At 35.5% G+C, this 16,966-nt stretch overlaps 3 protein-coding genes across 3 annotated transcripts; 1 reads left to right on the top strand and 2 right to left on the bottom strand.

The window, feature by feature from the left end:
* Window positions 1–285: 285 nt before the first annotated feature.
* Window positions 286–8,436, bottom strand: LOC123715114 (synembryn-A). The gene is made up of 8 exons (XM_045669944.1): window positions 7,993–8,436; window positions 7,699–7,838; window positions 7,154–7,610; window positions 6,839–7,044; window positions 6,304–6,442; window positions 4,778–5,021; window positions 3,239–3,456; window positions 286–3,095 (listed from the first exon to the last, which is right to left on the bottom strand). Exons 1-8 carry the CDS (start codon window positions 8,071–8,073, stop codon window positions 2,940–2,942), a joined length of 1,641 nt encoding a protein of 546 aa, XP_045525900.1. The 5' UTR covers window positions 8,074–8,436; the 3' UTR covers window positions 286–2,939.
* Window positions 8,437–10,629: 2,193 nt separating this feature from the next.
* On the top strand, window positions 10,630–13,110 carry LOC123715619 (NADH dehydrogenase [ubiquinone] 1 alpha subcomplex subunit 9, mitochondrial). The gene is made up of 7 exons (XM_045670796.1): window positions 10,630–10,818; window positions 10,950–11,143; window positions 11,218–11,441; window positions 11,818–12,021; window positions 12,141–12,302; window positions 12,397–12,586; window positions 12,870–13,110. Exons 1-7 carry the CDS (start codon window positions 10,773–10,775, stop codon window positions 13,047–13,049), a joined length of 1,200 nt encoding a protein of 399 aa, XP_045526752.1. The 5' UTR covers window positions 10,630–10,772; the 3' UTR covers window positions 13,050–13,110.
* Window positions 13,111–13,748: 638 nt separating this feature from the next.
* Window positions 13,749–15,321, bottom strand: LOC123715115 (40S ribosomal protein S10). The gene is made up of 4 exons (XM_045669945.1): window positions 15,247–15,321; window positions 14,859–15,071; window positions 14,186–14,429; window positions 13,749–13,813 (listed from the first exon to the last, which is right to left on the bottom strand). The coding sequence occupies exons 2-4, from the start codon at window positions 15,056–15,058 to the stop codon at window positions 13,778–13,780; spliced, it is 480 nt and encodes a 159-aa protein (XP_045525901.1). The 5' UTR covers window positions 15,059–15,071; window positions 15,247–15,321; the 3' UTR covers window positions 13,749–13,777.
* Window positions 15,322–16,966: the final 1,645 nt, after the last annotated feature.

Here is a 16,966-nt window from a genome sequence, read left to right on the forward strand (position 1 = left end):
TCTGTAGTTTCTAAATAGCCTCAGTTTCGACGATTACCTTTTTATCGACGCAAAATTTCTGTTCAATGAGCGTTCTCTTGAGGTCTGAGAAAACGGAGAATACGGTGGATGAGGATTACGGAGCAGGCAATCCGTGGAGCCCAATTCATGGAATTTAATAAAATAATCAAAATTTGCGCCGTGTCACACATCAATGAGAACGTTTCCTATCGTTATTGATTTGTGACTCGGTGCATTGTCTCTACCTGTCCTTCGAACGCTCCAATGACTCTACGTAATAGTCGTTGTAGATGGTTTTTCCCTTTTTAAGAAAGTCGCTGAATATAGAGCATCCCACAATCTTGATGCCATGTTATGGAGTCGGTTATCCGTCGATTGGACTCCGATGTAAACAAAAAATACGGATTTATTACGATTGTACAACTTTAAACACTGCTCAGAATCATCAATTTGTTGTTGTTTTTGGTCGATTGTCAGCTCGCGTGCCATCCACTTTGAACAGATCTTCCGCATATCCAAATATTCATCTAGGATATGTCCAACACGTTCCTTTGATATGTTTAGGGTCTCAGCTATCTTAAGCAACTTCACATTTCGGTATTAATAAATTATTTTGTGGACTTGTGTGGATGTTTTCGTCGGGGCAGCAGCCTATTCGTCCACTGAGTGCTTCGTCCTCTGTGCTCATTTCGCCTCGTTTCTAGTGCCGAGTCCGAATAATGTTTATCAAGCCAAGCCTTGGCTCCAATAGTATTTTTATTGGCAGCAAGCAGTGCTTTATTTACACACGAAATTGGCTTTTATTAATTTTTTTAAACAAAAGTTCCTTCACTCCAAGTACAGTAAACCCCCTTAAAACACGGTGATCACGTTATATTTCTGTACTGTGACCTATATTGTACGCACATATTTCGTTCATAATATAGTTTCTTCTTAATATTTCATAAACAAGAAAAGTTAAACGTGAATCATTTGTAGGTACATAACGCGTTATATGGGGGCATACTAGCGCGTTATGCGAGAATACTCTTACAACGCATTTCCTGCAACGCGAAACCGTGTTGTAGGAGGAATTACTGTATACAGTGTGGCCAAAAAGACGTGGATCAAACGCAACTAGGGGTTGCATGAGGCCATCTGCTGCAAAAAAAATGTTCTACTGGAGGTCCTTATGCTCAACTCTTGCAAAGTAATAGTTTATTTTGCATTTTTTTAAAGAAATTTGACTTTTTTTTTTACTGGAAATTGAATCTTTCTCATAATTTTCACTAGATTGGTACTGATGAGTCCTTGCGTTAAAACTTGCGTTTTTTACTCAGAACAGAACTATTTATTTACTTCGGACCCCGCTATGGAAAAAATATATGGGTGTAGAATAGGGGGGTTTTTTCGAATTATAGTAAGAATTCGTAAAAAAGGTCAATTTTCTTATAAAAACACAAAATAAATTATAACTCTGCAGAGGTTGAATTTAAAGATAGGTCTTTAAATTCGTAGTTTTTTTTTGCAGCTGATGTACATTTAACCCCTAGTTGCATTTGATCCACGACTTTTTGGGCACCCTGTATAGTATTCTCAAACTAATAGTACGAGTCGTTAAATTTAAAAACGTGTCTTTCGAAGATTATGACTAATAATCATATCAATTCAATACTCGAGGCGCCACCGATGTGTCAGCCTACGAACTTTTCAGCCCACCTAATACACATATAATTTGTATTCAAATGTAAAACTGCTATGATTAAAATGATTATGGTTTATGCTTAACCTATGATTACTAAAAACCTATCACACAGGTGACAGGTGAAGACACTACAAGACATTACAGCAGAAATTATTGAACACAGTGCTCCGTGAGCGTAATTAAGAGACAATGTAATTTTAAAATTGGATTTCGCATGGACTTCAACGCGAAATGTTTCCACACAATCTGTATAGTTTGCAAAACGATTATAACACAAAGTATATGTTCACACTTCTGTGTCGAAATTCACTCACGAAGCGCTGCATATTATATGTAACTACATATCTGAATTACCATATTGTTCGTAGTAAGAGTAAATTAATTTATTGAAATAATATAAACGTTTGGTGTGCGCTAAATTATATATAGATATAATATAAAAATTATCGTTAGGAGTTTTTCTTAATAAAATTGCATATATGCAATATAATTAAATATAAATATATCTACAACATTATAGGCCCCGACTTAAATGCAAATATTGTTTTTCTTGAGCACACTCAATTTACAGAATCCATAAATTGTAAAGTGGATATTCAACCTCAAAATAAAGGTAAATAAAGACTCCCCACACAGCTTTTCTGCTTTGCTTTACCATGACCTTGAACTCTAGTTAATTCAGTCAAAGGACAGAGACGCGTGCGTCTATTATTCGACGAGATTGTGAGCGAGTCTACTATATATTTTCTTTTAGGTGTTTTTTAATCAATGTATAAAGACATTCCAAATCTTCGTCATCCGTTGTCTTCGCCATGTTCTGGTTATCTACTGGCCCGAGATCTCTAACGAGCGACTTTGGTAGCGCTGCCGTGAAACCCCTATTAGCTAGATCAAGTGACGCAAGTGGAAATGGATGGGACATACACTCGTAAGATATCCAATCCTAACGCCAAGCAGCCGCTTGATTGGAACCCGCAAGGAACGTGTGAGCGTGGTCGTCTCGAGCAAACCTGGCGTCGTACAGTTGCAGATGAGGCAAAGAGAGGCTGAAATACGAGGCTCAAGACCGAACGAAATGGCAAACGCCTCACTGTGGCCGCCCTCTGCCCCATCTAGGGATTATAGGGCATTAAGACAAGTAAAATTGAAATATTTATAAAGCAGAATCACTCCTATGAATCCCTTTCTTTACGATTGCGATTTATTTTTGTAAGAAAATAAAAAAATAAATAAAAAAAGCCATCTAATTCTATATTTAGGACTGCGGCCTGTTCGGTGGATTCTCCCTCAGCTCCAGGACGTGCTCTAGCGGTTTGGGCTTTCCGTCCGGGCCGATCGTCGCCGGTTTGACCACGCCCTCAGATAGCATTTTATCGAATAAATTCACTAACTTCATAGCCTCGTGTTCCTTCTGTAAATAAGATTTCTTTTCAGACAACATTTCAGTAATATTTTAATTGGAATTAAATCTTTATTGTTTTTTCTTAACATAAAATATAATTACGTCAAAAGTTCAAATAAAACTTCAAATTATATTAGATCACAAAACAATACCTGTTCCTCAGTCATATTCTCAAACGGATCGACCCTGGGTGGCCGAGTACATCCTACGACCGGGTCTATGTGAGGCTGGGCCTCCAAATACTCCTCAGTGTCGGAGTCTTCGCTACTCGACGAGTACTGTATGGGGCCACGCCCACCGCACATGAGACCTTTCTGCGCCAAGTGACCCGCCGCGTTACCGAAACCGGTGTATTTTACCATACGGCCCACTGTGAACAAGTATTTAAATACCAGGAAGTGTCCGACGAAAGGTCTCGTGAGAAGCAACATCGAAAGAGGTTCTCAAATCGCCAAAATCTTTTATATATTGTTACGAGCTAAGGGGTCGGATAGAAAATGCCGTGGATTTGTTCAAGGGTTTATTTCTTGAAAAATCAATGAGGAATTTATGGGCACAAATTAATTGCAGAGATGCACTAATTACACACACAAAACAATCACTAATTACTTCACTTATACGACTAATTATTTTACACTGTAATTTATCACTTGTATTCACTTTGTTCGCAATTTATCGCTTCGGTGTTTTGCTCTAGTTATCGCATTCCAAACTAAAGGCGACTAGTCGCGTTTCGGCTTGCTTATATATCCCTTCTAAACAATATTCGAGAACTTTCTAGGCGGGCTTGCTACTGAGTAGCGATTGCACAATTCTAGAACATCCGCACTCTTTGTCTCTTTCGCACGTTGCTCCGTCCTTGTCGTACGGCGTTCTAGAGTGCTCGTCTAGTTTCGAGAAAGTACTGATTTTCTCTCTCTCTCGTATCATTTCGTCCTTGTCTCACACCTAGAAAGTTTGGTCTAGAATATTCCTTCATCAAAGGGGTATACCTAGGCCTGAAAACGCCTGAAAACGGGTCTCCTGAAAACTGCACCACTCGACTACACATGTTCTGAAACTGACTGAAAAAATGTTTCAGCTTCCTGAAAACTAGGGTAACATTATGGAAATTACAATTAACTAATATGTGATTGAGCCTCTCCTGAAACGGTCAGAAATCATATTACAGCCTACTGAAAAGTTCTCTAACTAGTGGAAAAATCTAGAAACATTGTAGTCGACCCGTCTTCGTAACAATATGATAAATCTGTATCTCTGTGTCCTGACAGTTACTACTGTGCTCGGTGTGTAAAGTAAACATTTGTTAGCTTCTAATATTAATTTAATTATATTCTAAACATTTTTATGAAACATATTCTTAAGAATCTTGCTACAAGTGCGCATGTGCAATAGTTACTCATTTGACTCGTTCGGTTGTTTACGAGTTGTTACGAATTGACTCGACCATCTCCCCGAAGTGGAATGCTCGAGTCGGAGGAGGGAGTTGTGATTATAAAAGAGGTTGTAACACATGCGCACGGACCTTTTCTTCGTACAAGTTTGAAGTTATACAGTTCACGTAAAATCAGTGAAGTAAATTATAGTGAATTAAGTCATCATTGAAGTGTTTTCCTACCCTAAGAACTAAATCAACTACCGCTAACACATTGCACCTGTAGAAGAAATTAAATTTACTATGAAGACCTTACCTTTCTCTTTGCACAGAATAAACAGGAATTCTGCAACGAGATCCCTCACGGACGTGACCGGCGTAGTCAAAAGTCTGCAGAGTTGATTGCGAAGTGTATTCCCCTTCTCCGGAGGCAGGGAAACGTCTCTCAGAGGCGGAAGCACCGTTTGTCGTAAATATTTACGATGTGATCGTACGTTACGAGCGCTTTTGTTCAATACGGTCAGAATCGGTGAAAGGTTTTCGTATTCATTAGTTGTACCCTAAAATGAAATTTTCTTTACACGAGCGACCGTATGTCAAACGACATTTTTGACACGCGTGACAGAAGTATCACTGAGCGCTAAGTGTCGACTCTTAGGGCAAGATCTATACAGCGCACTTAGACTTAGCTAAAACTCTGCTCAGTGTACACTAAGCATAAACTATGATTTAGTATTTATAGACATTTTGCTAGGCTGCCAGGTGGCAGACACAATATCACACCAGTTATTTTAAAGATCTCTCAAAAATGGGGTTTGAACACTTATATAAATAATACATACCATAATAATGTGAAATTATTTTATTTCATGTATTTCATAGGTATTTATTAGGTTAGGCTTATACGGTTAGTCAAAGTTTTTCGTAAGTCATCGATTTCGTGGACTTAACATTAAGCTAAGCACGCACTCAGAGAGATTCGAAGTTTGCTCTATAAATACCGACTGTGACTTAACTCGAAAGTTAATTCTGAGCAGTCTAAGTAAACTGTATAGATCTCGCCCTGACTGACAAGATCTGACAAGGACATTGCTGACATGCAATTATCTGCTTTAGTGTGATATATGAATAACGGTTTGAGTCAGTGTTGCCAGATCAGAGGATTTCCCCCTAGATTTAGGGGTTTCTCAAGCGTGTTGGCGCAGAATAAGGGGAAACAATATTTAGAGTTTTTTTAGGGAAAATTTCAAAAACACTTTTTTTGGTATTGCATATCACGTTCCTGATTTTTTGATCTAAATTGTAGTACGAACGAATAGTAAAAATGGTAGCAATCGCAAAAACCGTATAAAACTAGAACCTGTCAATCCATTTTCTATTACAGATACTTTGCGTAATGCCTTTCATTTCCCAACAATCCCAACATGACCGCCGTTTTAAAGAATCGCGCCATCGCCTATGCTACCAATTACCATCCGCTTAGTGAGGGCATCCTAGGGGATTTCTAGGGGGAAATCAAATTAGTCGAGACCATCTGGCAACACTGGTCTGAGTTATGGACCATAAAAGCTTGATTCCATTGTGGCAAGCAAAACAATACTACTGTTGTTGCCATAATAAAGTTAGGCTAAACTACAAAAATGTAGTTTACTGCGAGACTGTTTATTGGATACAATCTAAATACTGTTCAAAGTCATCACGCATGTAAGATTTTGATTTGTCTTACATTTTTATTAAAAATTGTTTCGAAACAAGTATTACATGAAGCTCTAATACTGTTTAAATATTAACTTTATCTAAGGCTGTATTGTATGTTGTTTATTTTACTTAAGCATAACTTACGGTTGTAACGGTTAATCTGTGTTGTAACAATTGCAATAGAGCATGCACAGCTTCCATATTCTTTCCATCATAGACATACTGTAAACTCTCATCTTCACTACATTCAGGAGATAAGTACTGATAAAATTCTGCTGGTACACTGCAATACAAATTTTAATTTTATTAGTCTACACTTTATTGCTTATTATATAAACTATTCACAGAATATGAAATCGCTTTAAACCGTCTTTGAGGCTAATAACAGAAAACATGAAAAAATATTGTGACAATGACAATAATATTATAAACACTGACAACTTTAATGGTGGAATATTTTATTGACTATATTCTTTCACGGGTATCACAATGAAATCATGTTGTGGGGAGAAATTTATGAATATCCAATTTTTATTATTTAGATATCTTAATACATTTTTGCAGTTAGCATATTGCAGTCACACAACACAAAGTAAACTTGTCATATTGCCGAATATATCTATATAAATTTTGAGATCAGCACAGAATGACAATTTAAATAAACATAACGCATACAAACCATGTCAGTAAATTGGCTATGTTAATATGTAGCTCTGTCAACTTATCCCAAGTACTAGTTTCAGCTGTGAGTAGAGCAGTTAAAATCGGCATAAGTTTCAAGACCAACGCTTCTTCTTCTGCATTAAGAACCTCATCAGGACCAGAATGGTACATCATATTAAACTGGGTTTTGAGTATTTCACATACAATTGATTCTTGCTTATCCTAAAAAGTTTAGTTTGTGATAATTCTAGCACAATTATTAAAATATTTTTATCAATACACAACACAATTAGAAAAATTTAGTTAAGTTTGGTTCTATTACGAAACTTACAGTAAGTACGACTTGTTGATGTTTACAAACATTTGATGCTTCAATTCTATGCTCTGTAGCCTCAGACACAAGGTCATTCAGACAATTTATCAAATATATCATTCCATGCAACTCATTTTTTATTTTGGCTCTTATATTTTGCCTTAAAGCAGTTAAAATAAATAATAATTTCATATCAAAGAGTATTATATCTTCCTTGTAAGGTATTTCACTGTATGATCGTAGTCTTGCCACAAGTCCTTGTGCAATACTTGTATGAGCACACAATGCTCTGGCCACTTCACTATTAAATGTAATGTTACACAAACATTTCAAAGCCTCCACAGCAACGTCTTTACTAGGCAAATTTTCCTTTACATCGTCAGTTACATCAAGGAAATTGTATAAGCCAGCTTTCTCTATCAATGTTATCATCCATTTTTCACAAATTAAATTTTCTACTTCACTTTTGTCACGACTGCAAAATATTACATTCATGTAAATTAAAATTTTATCTTCTTAGTGTAATACAATTTTAAATTATCACCTTTTACCCAACTATTTACCTTAATATTCTTAGTGTAGACAAACAGTAAATATGAATGGTTTCAGCTGATTTATCCTGAAGCTGTTCAAAGAGTGCTGCCCATAGTGACACCCTCATGTTATTCTCCGAAAGATAAGGGAATGAAAAATTTGTTTCATTCTGTAATAAAATAATGGCTTTGTTTAGTTGAAAGATTAATAATTATCTAATAATAAGATTAGCTACTAAGAAGACCTTTTGGGCTGTTTGTAATTTACAGTTGGTCAAAATACATATTTTCCTATATTTAATGTCAAAAATAACACATACGTACATTCTTCATAAATTTCTCCAAAATTTCCAAAACATTTGCGAAGTCCTTGCTGCTTATAATCGATATTTCATTTTCATCCATGGCGATAAATATTTACTGGGAAATATATAAAAGAAAAAATGCTTCAGTCCTGAATTCTTCGAATTTTACTTCGGAGCGGCGTCAACAGCTTGGCTTTAATTATATAAAGCTGCGCTTAATAATTAATAGTTTTCTTTAATACTGTACCAATCGCTTTATTGTCCGTAAAACGCAGATCGCCCTTTAGGTAAACAAATTAAAATGTTGATAATTCGACCTTTGTCACTTTGTAGTTTATTTAGGTGATCGGAGTTAGTAGTGGTAAAGATCCCAAAAAGACTACACTACAAATTAGTACAAATATTTTTTTTCATAACAAACTCTATACAGCATAGTCCGCGCCACCACTCATTACCGACGGGAAACCTGGAACTAATTTGACAGCTCCGCCATTTTGTTGCTTGTGAAGGGTGCGTTTGTGCGAGAATCAGAATGATTATGAAGCGTAAAGTAGTGAAAAGTGCAGCTCAGGAGATCTCCTATCTATGTTTTTGGAGGTGAAGGACTTTTGTGAGATGAAAAAAAGTCCTCTTTATATCTTTGAAGAATATTTAAACAAGAGTCACGGCCATGACTGGTAAATTTGAGCGATTTTGAGGCCTTATCAATATTTTTATTGTTTTAGGTGTTTCTGTAAAAACTGTATATAATAGTACAAAATAAGGAATAGTTGCAGCAAGCACTTTGAAAAAAAAAATGTTAATCCTGGGAAAAGCTCTCCAAAATCCAGAAAAATTGATTTGGATGATATGGATTTATGTGCTGTCCGCCAGAAAATTAATTTCTTCTATGTTGTAAAGAAAGAGTTGCCTACGGTAAAGAAACTGCGCCTGGAACTAAAACGAGACATAGATTTTTAAGGATGCATTACAACGTTACGACGGATATTATAAAGAATACGTTTCCGATTCAAGCGATTTCAGTCAAAGCACAAGGTTTTGATAGTACGATATTACTGCCTGCGTGCTAGGTATATCGAAATAATGAGGAAAAATAGATTAGTGGACCAAGAGACTTGTGGTATTCTCGGTTGACCTACATTCATCCCACTTGCCACGCATTAGTTGTTGGCAAAGCGAAGAGGAAGATGTGTTGTTGGTGTCCCAATATGCTGGAGAACGTTTCATAATTGCACCTGCCGGATCTGAACACGGGTTCCTTGATAATGCGCTTTTAATAATTCGTTCATAGTCACAATCAGCCGATTATCGCAATAACATGAATAGTTAAAACTTTAGAAAATGGATGGCTGAGTAGGTATGGTGATAGACAACGCACCATATCACTGAACCCAGATAAATTAACCATCTACAATAGCATAACCTACAATGCAGTAATGGTTAAAACAAAAGCAAATCCATTTTGTAGAGAGCTGGACAACTTCCGTTTTATATAATATCATAAAAACCAACAAAGAGCAACCGGTATATAAACTCGATGAATTGTTGAAGCAATACAATGAGAAAAAGCTACCCCCTTGCAATTGCGACTTTAATCCGATAGAAACGATATGGAGCCTGGATAAAAGACGCGTTGCTGAGAAATAAATCCCCAAGAAAATAATGGAGTTGACAAAATCAGCTTTTGAAAACATCACACTTAAAGATTGGCGTGTTCAGTGCAAGCACATGGAACATATTATAGAAGATGAATACTTTAAGAACCATGGACTGATTTATGTGGAAATGGTGAGATTCATATTATCTACAGCGAGTGATAGCGACACTGATTCTGATAGTAAATTCCAGATACAAATTATATTGATTGTGAAAATACGGAACTAAATCACGTGGACCATAATTATTGTATAAAGATCTGGTATTAAACATTAAATAGAAATATAAAATATTATCTTATTCGTTTTAAGGTAAAACATCATAAGCAAATCTAGAAGAATAATTTCATATTAATTTATTTTATGTTGGGGTAAATTACGCCTACACTAGCATCATCTTAGTACGCCACTCTATTACAAAATGAATGGTAGCGCGGACTCTATTACAAAATTCTTTATCTACATCATAATGTTAATAATAATAAAATAGAAAATCGTTCATACTAGCAGCAGTTCCACGCTGTTTTGCGATACTTATTAAGTCAGGAAAGTTCGCAGTCAAGACACCTTTCGCGACAGTTCGTGTTGACAGTACCTCAGTCTTATTACGTCTTATTACGCCAATCGCGAGGGTGTTTAGTCGAACTCGGCGGATTATTTACGAGTGTTAAACGATTTGTTCCACAAAAATTCTAGTATTTTCCGATAGTCCATAAAACAACAAAAGGGCGGCAGTGTCATGCTATGCTTCTCCGGTGTGACTTACAGCCCGGCATACCGACGCGAATGCGTTAATTTAAAAAAAAAACTACCACTTGTACCAGGCAAATTTTTGCACAGTCAATCATCGTCGTGTAGCTATTTACGAAAATCATCATGCCATGTTTTTCGGACGGTTCCAAATGGCCACCATACAACCGAAAATCAGCAATTTGATATAAATTTGTAATCCCCTCGGCCACAGAGGGACGACATTTGTCTGTCGCATAACTAATCTGAGTACTGACAACTGATCATCTGGTTTTGACACTAACAACATTACTGCAATAGTAGTTATTTGTTCCATTTTTGTGATGATTGCCAATGATTCTTGATTAAATCGACGAAATAATTAAAGAAGGAAATACCATAATTTAAGCCTAAAATGGCTTCATTAGCATTAAAAGGCCCATCGGCATCCAAACTCCTGTGTAAGTATTTTTCTCAATGGTTCCCATCCGAGCTACTTGATCTTACATAATTTGACGTAAAGATAAATTTAGTAAATAACAATAATAATACATTTTTTTACCTATTCACATTGTTTAATATATTTTTGAAGGTAAAAATGGAGCAGTCAGCATCGTTTACATCAAATCGCCATCATACAGTTCTGATGCTAAAACTAACCTTGCTGCTATTAAGAGAGGTACTGGTGGCCGAAGTAGCTTCAACGGAATTGTAGCCACAGTGTTTGGTTGTACCGGGTTTGTGGGCCGCTATGTGTGTAACAAATTAGGCAAGATTGGAACTCAAGTATGGTATCATTGTTTAAATGTATATATTATTTATATATGAACCAAAAACACACCTTGATTCTTCTTTTTTAGATGATTTTGCCATACAGGGGTGACTTTTATGATGCAGCTAGATTAAAAGTTTGTGGAGATCTTGGTCAGGTTCTTTTCACACCATTTGATATTCGTGATGATGAATCTATTGCCAGAGCTGTACAATATTCCAATGTTGTTATCAATCTTGTTGGTAGGGACTATGAAACAAAAAACTTCAAGTACAATGATGTGCATGTTGAAGGTGCCAGGCGTATTGCAAGGTTTGTCTTTAAACTCATTTTTTTATAAATTAATCTTTTAAATTATAAGTTATAATCTTTACAATACTTAGTTCATTAATATAATGTTACATATGTATAAACATATTTAAATTAAATAAATAAACAATAGGTTTTAAATAGAATTATACATACATACATTAATTAAATAATATTGGTGCATTTTTAACACACCCTAGCTTATTAAAACTGGATTATTTTAATTAAATATCTAAAAAAACAATTACAGTTATAATGTAATTTACTTAAACTGTGCCATAAGAACAAACACACAAGATTCTTTAATTTATGGTGGTGGTTGTAATAAATGAATCATAATAATTGTGTTTAACAAAAAATTTCTATTAATTCGTTATAGAATCAGCCGTGAAATGGGTGTAGAAAGGTTAATTCACCTTTCTTACCTAAATGCTGAACGCAACCCCAAGCCTCTTGTTATGAGAAGTCCATCATTATTCAAGATCAGTAAATTTATGGGTGAATGTGCTGTGAAAGAAGAGTTTCCGACTGCAACTGTAATTCGTGCTTCTGATATATATGGCTCGGAGGACAGGTTCCTTAAGTATGTATTGAAACTTATAAATTGAAATAATATCTGTAATGAAACCATTGACTATATTTCTTATGTTTAGATAATTGGGCTACAATTTTTATTGCTTATATTTAATATTACTATTCCAGGAGTATTGCATCTATTTGGAGACGTCACTCCCAATTATTGCCTCTATACAAGAATGGTGAGGCTACTGTTAAACAGCCTGTTTTTGTGTCTGATGTAGCCCAGGCAATTGTCAATGCTGCTCGTGATCCTGATACTAGATGCCAGGTCTACCAAGGTGTTGGGTATGAATGTTTTAAAATTAACATACAAATTTTGAGTAATTTTTAGCTGTTAGATTGTTATGATAGCAAAAAAAATTAACACATTTATTTTTAGGCCAAAGAGATATCTTTGGAAAGATCTTGTGGTCTGGTTCTACCAATTGATGCGTAAAGATGAAAGCTGGGGATTAAAGATTTATGACATGAAATATGATCCAATCCTATTCCCACTTAAAGTAATGGTAGCCAATAGGTTATCACCTGCATATCCATTTGGTGGCCTGCATTGGGAAGGTCTTGAAAAGGTAACATTTTAAATAATATTGAAATTTAAAATTAGAAGATCACTTCTTTTGACATGTATTCAAATATGTTATGACTCAGAAATTCAATGTTTTGAATCTTCTGTAGCAGTCACGGTCAGCAAGGACAAAGATGTTTCAATGGTCCAATAAAATGGTTTGATTTCAATTCAATTCAAACAATCTTTCTAGCTAAGAAAAGGGGTAAAATAAGAATCCCATAATTTCTCCAGGTTAAAAGGACTAACTTACAAGCAAAGCATTCAAAGTATTAATATTTTTTTAGGAATGCACTACAGATGTTGTGGACATGAATTTACCAACATTAGAAGATCTTGGTGTTACTCTTACGCACATGGAAGATCAAGTACCATGGGAATTGAAGCCATACAGGGCCCACCAGTACTACATTGACCAAATTGGGGAGTTCCCTACTCCACCACCCCCTCCTGTGTACACAGATTAATCTGAGCAGTAGTAACATTTAAATTTTTAGATGGAGTTTCAATAAATTATTTCTGTTTTCATTTTTAGTTCTTGTGGAATCCTTATAACTTTATTAAAATAATACATATTGAAAAATTCTTAGGCTTTACTGGAATAACTATTAATGAATGTTTAAGTAAAACTTATCATCATCACTCAAATATAGAAAAAGTTGAGCATTAATGTTTTTTTAATTTCATTATTTTTCCAAATTGTGACAGCAGAAATATGTTAATACTTGTGTTAGGTACTATAGAGCACTACCAACATATTCTACACAAAACTGGAATGCCTACAATTTCCCAAAGATTTTTTCATATAATAACCATCTATGGCTAGATATATTGCAATGAACTGCTAGGTAACAATAAATAAATCAATGGCGCTACAACCATTTTAGGTCTGGGCCTCAGATTTCTGTTTATGTTTCATGATCATTTGTTAATCTAAAGAGCAAGTAGATGATAGGCCTTCTGTGCCTGACGCACACCGTCGACTTTACGGGTCTAACGCGAGCCGGTTTCCTCACCATTCGAGCGCGTTTTAAATACAGACAAAGAAACAGAGTCCATTGGTGCACAGCTGGAGTCGAACCTACGACTCGCACGCTGAAGCCACTTGGCCAACACTGCTCAGGGTAACAGTAACACAATACTAGGTAACAATAAAAAAAACTAAATGTTATGTTATATATTTATTAAACTTAATTTAGGGTGTAGGCCTACCGCGTCCATATCCTCCTCTCTGAAACAATACAGGAAAACTTATTAATTACTTGTATAATACAAGTTATGAAGGACAATATTTGTTTCAGGCATTTTTGTGTTTTCATACAAATACAGCCTAAATAATTATTTAAACATAGTTTATTTAAAGTAAACTTAAAATATTTAAATAGGGATACTACAATCATTGTAATGATGGGCCCATTTTAGTGGTATTATTTAAGGGTTAAGATTCTGAAACAAGACTTAGTGCTAAGTCTGTCTCCCATATGTCAAAAATTAATTTTATTTTGATATATATACAGGGCCCTAGTCAACACTGTCTTGTTTCTGAATATTATTCCAATTCTCTTATAACTGCTAACTACATACGAAATATGAAGCAACTTACAAATTCAAGATCTGCTGTGCCAGGTCCAACATCAGCTTTCTTATCATGAGGTGCACCAGGTGTGGTTGGTGCACGACGGTATGCTGATCTGTCCTCTGCAGATTTGGCAGGAGCATCAGGACGGCCCACAGCGCCACGTCTGACTGTCTCAGTTCTTACTGATCTCTTCAGGGTAGCGGGCACAATTTCAGGTGGCAGATGAAGGAAAATCCTAAGGTACTCAATACCTTCATTGGTTAAGTACCTGAAAATCAATATGTTAACTTATCATTCCAGAAATTATTATTTGCAAACTAAAATAAAATGTTACAATAATATCCTTGTCACATAATATTAACTAAGGGTCATTTTTTAATCTTACTCTTCTCTCTACCTTAGTTTAATTTATTATTTATCAAAGTTTTAGCAAAATTACCTTAAGACATAAAGAAATAAAAATTAAATTAATTCGAACAAAACTTTTTCAAAAGTAATAAATACTGGAATACCAGTTATATATTATAATTATTAATACAAGCAGGAACTGAAACAACGGCTGAGCTTTAAGCTAAGATTACACCTGATGTATAGGAAAATTGAACATGACAATTCATAAATACGTAAGTGTATATAATGAATAATATGGCTATTATATGCACTTACGTATTACGAATTAAACATTTTGCACACTTACCAGTAAAAATGTCTCCATGCAAACTGTTCCTTAACATAACCTCTTGATTTCAAGGATTGCATAGCTTTGATAACTTGGAGGTTTGGAATCTTTTCTAGATCCGGGTGTTTGGGGGCATGGTAGTCTTTTTTGGCCACCATAACACCCTCTTTAAAGAGGTACTCGTAAATAGAGACACGGTTTTGTTTTGGCATCAACATCTTGAACCACCAACTGCAAAACACGAAAGTTTAGAGGTTATCTCCAGATATTTACACAAGACACCACCCTTAAAAATATATGGAATTTAAGAAATATTTAATACTGAAAACCAATTTAAATGTCTTTTAATTTATTGTTTTTAAATGATTATCGAAATAAATTTAGATTAGATACTCGTAAACACTACCTTCCGCTACTTTTGACAAGTAAAAGAGTGTGACAGACGTTTTATTTTCAATACCACTCATTTTTGACAACATTACTGACATGTCAATTGACTTTGAGTGTTTTGCATAGAAACCACAATCAAATATCAATAGCAAACGAATGCATATCATTCGTATATGATTTATTTATATGTACCTTCTTTTACATTAATGTTTAACCATTGCTTGCTATATACTCACTTTCTAAATAATGTTATAGTCTAGTACTTCTACTTCTTTATCTTCGCAGACGCGGCGCCCGCTTGGTTATTAAGTACGTTAGTTAAGTTGTCAATTTATAGTGGCGTAAGAGGGCAAATTTAAGTACCTCTAAAATAAAAGACTACTCACAGGAGTTATGTAACCTTACATTAGTTGAGTTACATATATACATTTTAGTAAATAATTAGAAGCGTAAACCGTAACATGTAAGCCATCGTCGCACACATGGCACCAAAAACATCTGCCCATGCAAAACATGAATTCTCATAAATTGTAATTCAATATTCTTGTTTCCGATAATGTCTAAAAAGGTCAACTTCACTTGTATTGAAGTGTCACGTGTTAGTTTTTGTTAGCGTCGCAACCCCACTTTATGTTAGATATAAATTTATGTTTAAATTTATAACTTTAAAGCCAGTTGTTACCTAGCTTCAAACAAAGAGTTTCATTTAAACATCTCCAATATACAACAACCATTACCGAACATAATTCAGCTCGGATAGCGTAAAATGCCGAACTTGACTGGACTCATTGAGCACATCCAAATGGCTACAGATTCCCTGTTCCAAAAAGTCCCGTACACCGCAATCGTGATATTTGGCTACTTTAACGCCCACCATGCCGATAGGCTCGGCTCTGATACCGCCGATCACATGGATAGGTATTTTCATGACTGCCTAGGCTTGGTTAGGCCTATGGCTTGATGAATATATGTATGGCTTGAATAATGGTTTTCTCAAAATACCTATAAATATTACGCGAATACCAGATGTGGATTGTCACAAACCATCTTTGTTGGACCTTGTCACATCCAGAGAACTAGCAAGTCTCCGACGTCCTTCTCTGGGTTTTGACGTATTATTGCGTTGTTCAGAGTACTGTGCCTACTACGCACCCTCTACGGCCACGCTTTGCGAGCTGACGCCTTATATTTGGCACCATAGGTCAGCAGATTGAGTGCTACCCTTGGGCATCCAACAGATCCATATGGGCTATTTGTTGGATGCTCCTGATTCCGTCGCTGACTCTGTTGCTGAAGTGGTTTTGAAAGTCATGGAATTCTTCATTCTTTGATGCCGGAAATCATATTCTGGCAACGTGCTGTCCGCAAAACACTATTTACTAGACTTGCGAAGTAAATGCGGGAGTAAATGTGAATAATTAATTTCACTTCTTTTCTGACGTTCATAAGTGTACTTGTTTACCTTTATGAATAAAGTTATTTTGAGTATAAGTACCTTAGACATTCATAAGTCGAGCGAGCCTGATGACTTCCCCCCAATTGTGATTAATTTATTTACAGCCTATCCATGGCTAAATTCTAACTATAAATAACATAAAACTAAAATAAAATACAATTAAGCTATTTACAAAATTGACGGTAAACCTCCTGCTATCCTCGAATCTTTTCTCAGTACATTTTTTAATCACAATACCCCCTACGCTGTATACGCTTCACAAATCTGCCCGAAATACTGA

The sequence above is a fragment of the Pieris brassicae genome, chromosome 10, assembly GCF_905147105.1.
Source record: "Pieris brassicae chromosome 10, ilPieBrab1.1, whole genome shotgun sequence".
Lineage (NCBI taxonomy): Eukaryota > Metazoa > Arthropoda > Insecta > Lepidoptera > Pieridae > Pieris > Pieris brassicae.

Coding starts and splice junctions, on each gene's coding strand:
- LOC123715114 (XM_045669944.1), bottom strand. CDS start 8,073: ATGGATGAAAATGAAATATCGATTATAAGCAGCAAGGACTTCGCAAAT. Junction 7,611..7,698: donor TCTACACTAAGAATATTAAG/GTAAATAGTTGG, acceptor AATATTTTGCAG/TCGTGACAAAAGTGAAGTAG. Junction 3,096..3,238: donor AGAATATGACTGAGGAACAG/GTATTGTTTTGT, acceptor TCTTATTTACAG/AAGGAACACGAGGCTATGAA.
- LOC123715619 (XM_045670796.1), top strand. CDS start 10,773: ATGGCTTCATTAGCATTAAAAGGCCCATCGGCATCCAAACTCCTGT. Junction 11,442..11,817: donor GGTGCCAGGCGTATTGCAAG/GTTTGTCTTTAA, acceptor AATTCGTTATAG/AATCAGCCGTGAAATGGGTG. Junction 12,022..12,140: donor TCGGAGGACAGGTTCCTTAA/GTATGTATTGAA, acceptor TTACTATTCCAG/GAGTATTGCATCTATTTGGA.
- LOC123715115 (XM_045669945.1), bottom strand. CDS start 15,058: ATGTTGATGCCAAAACAAAACCGTGTCTCTATTTACGAGTACCTCTTT. Junction 14,430..14,858: donor GCATGGAGACATTTTTACTG/GTAAGTGTGCAA, acceptor ATTGATTTTCAG/GTACTTAACCAATGAAGGTA. Junction 13,814..14,185: donor GCACAGCAGATCTTGAATTT/GTAAGTTGCTTC, acceptor GTATTGTTTCAG/AGAGGAGGATATGGACGCGG.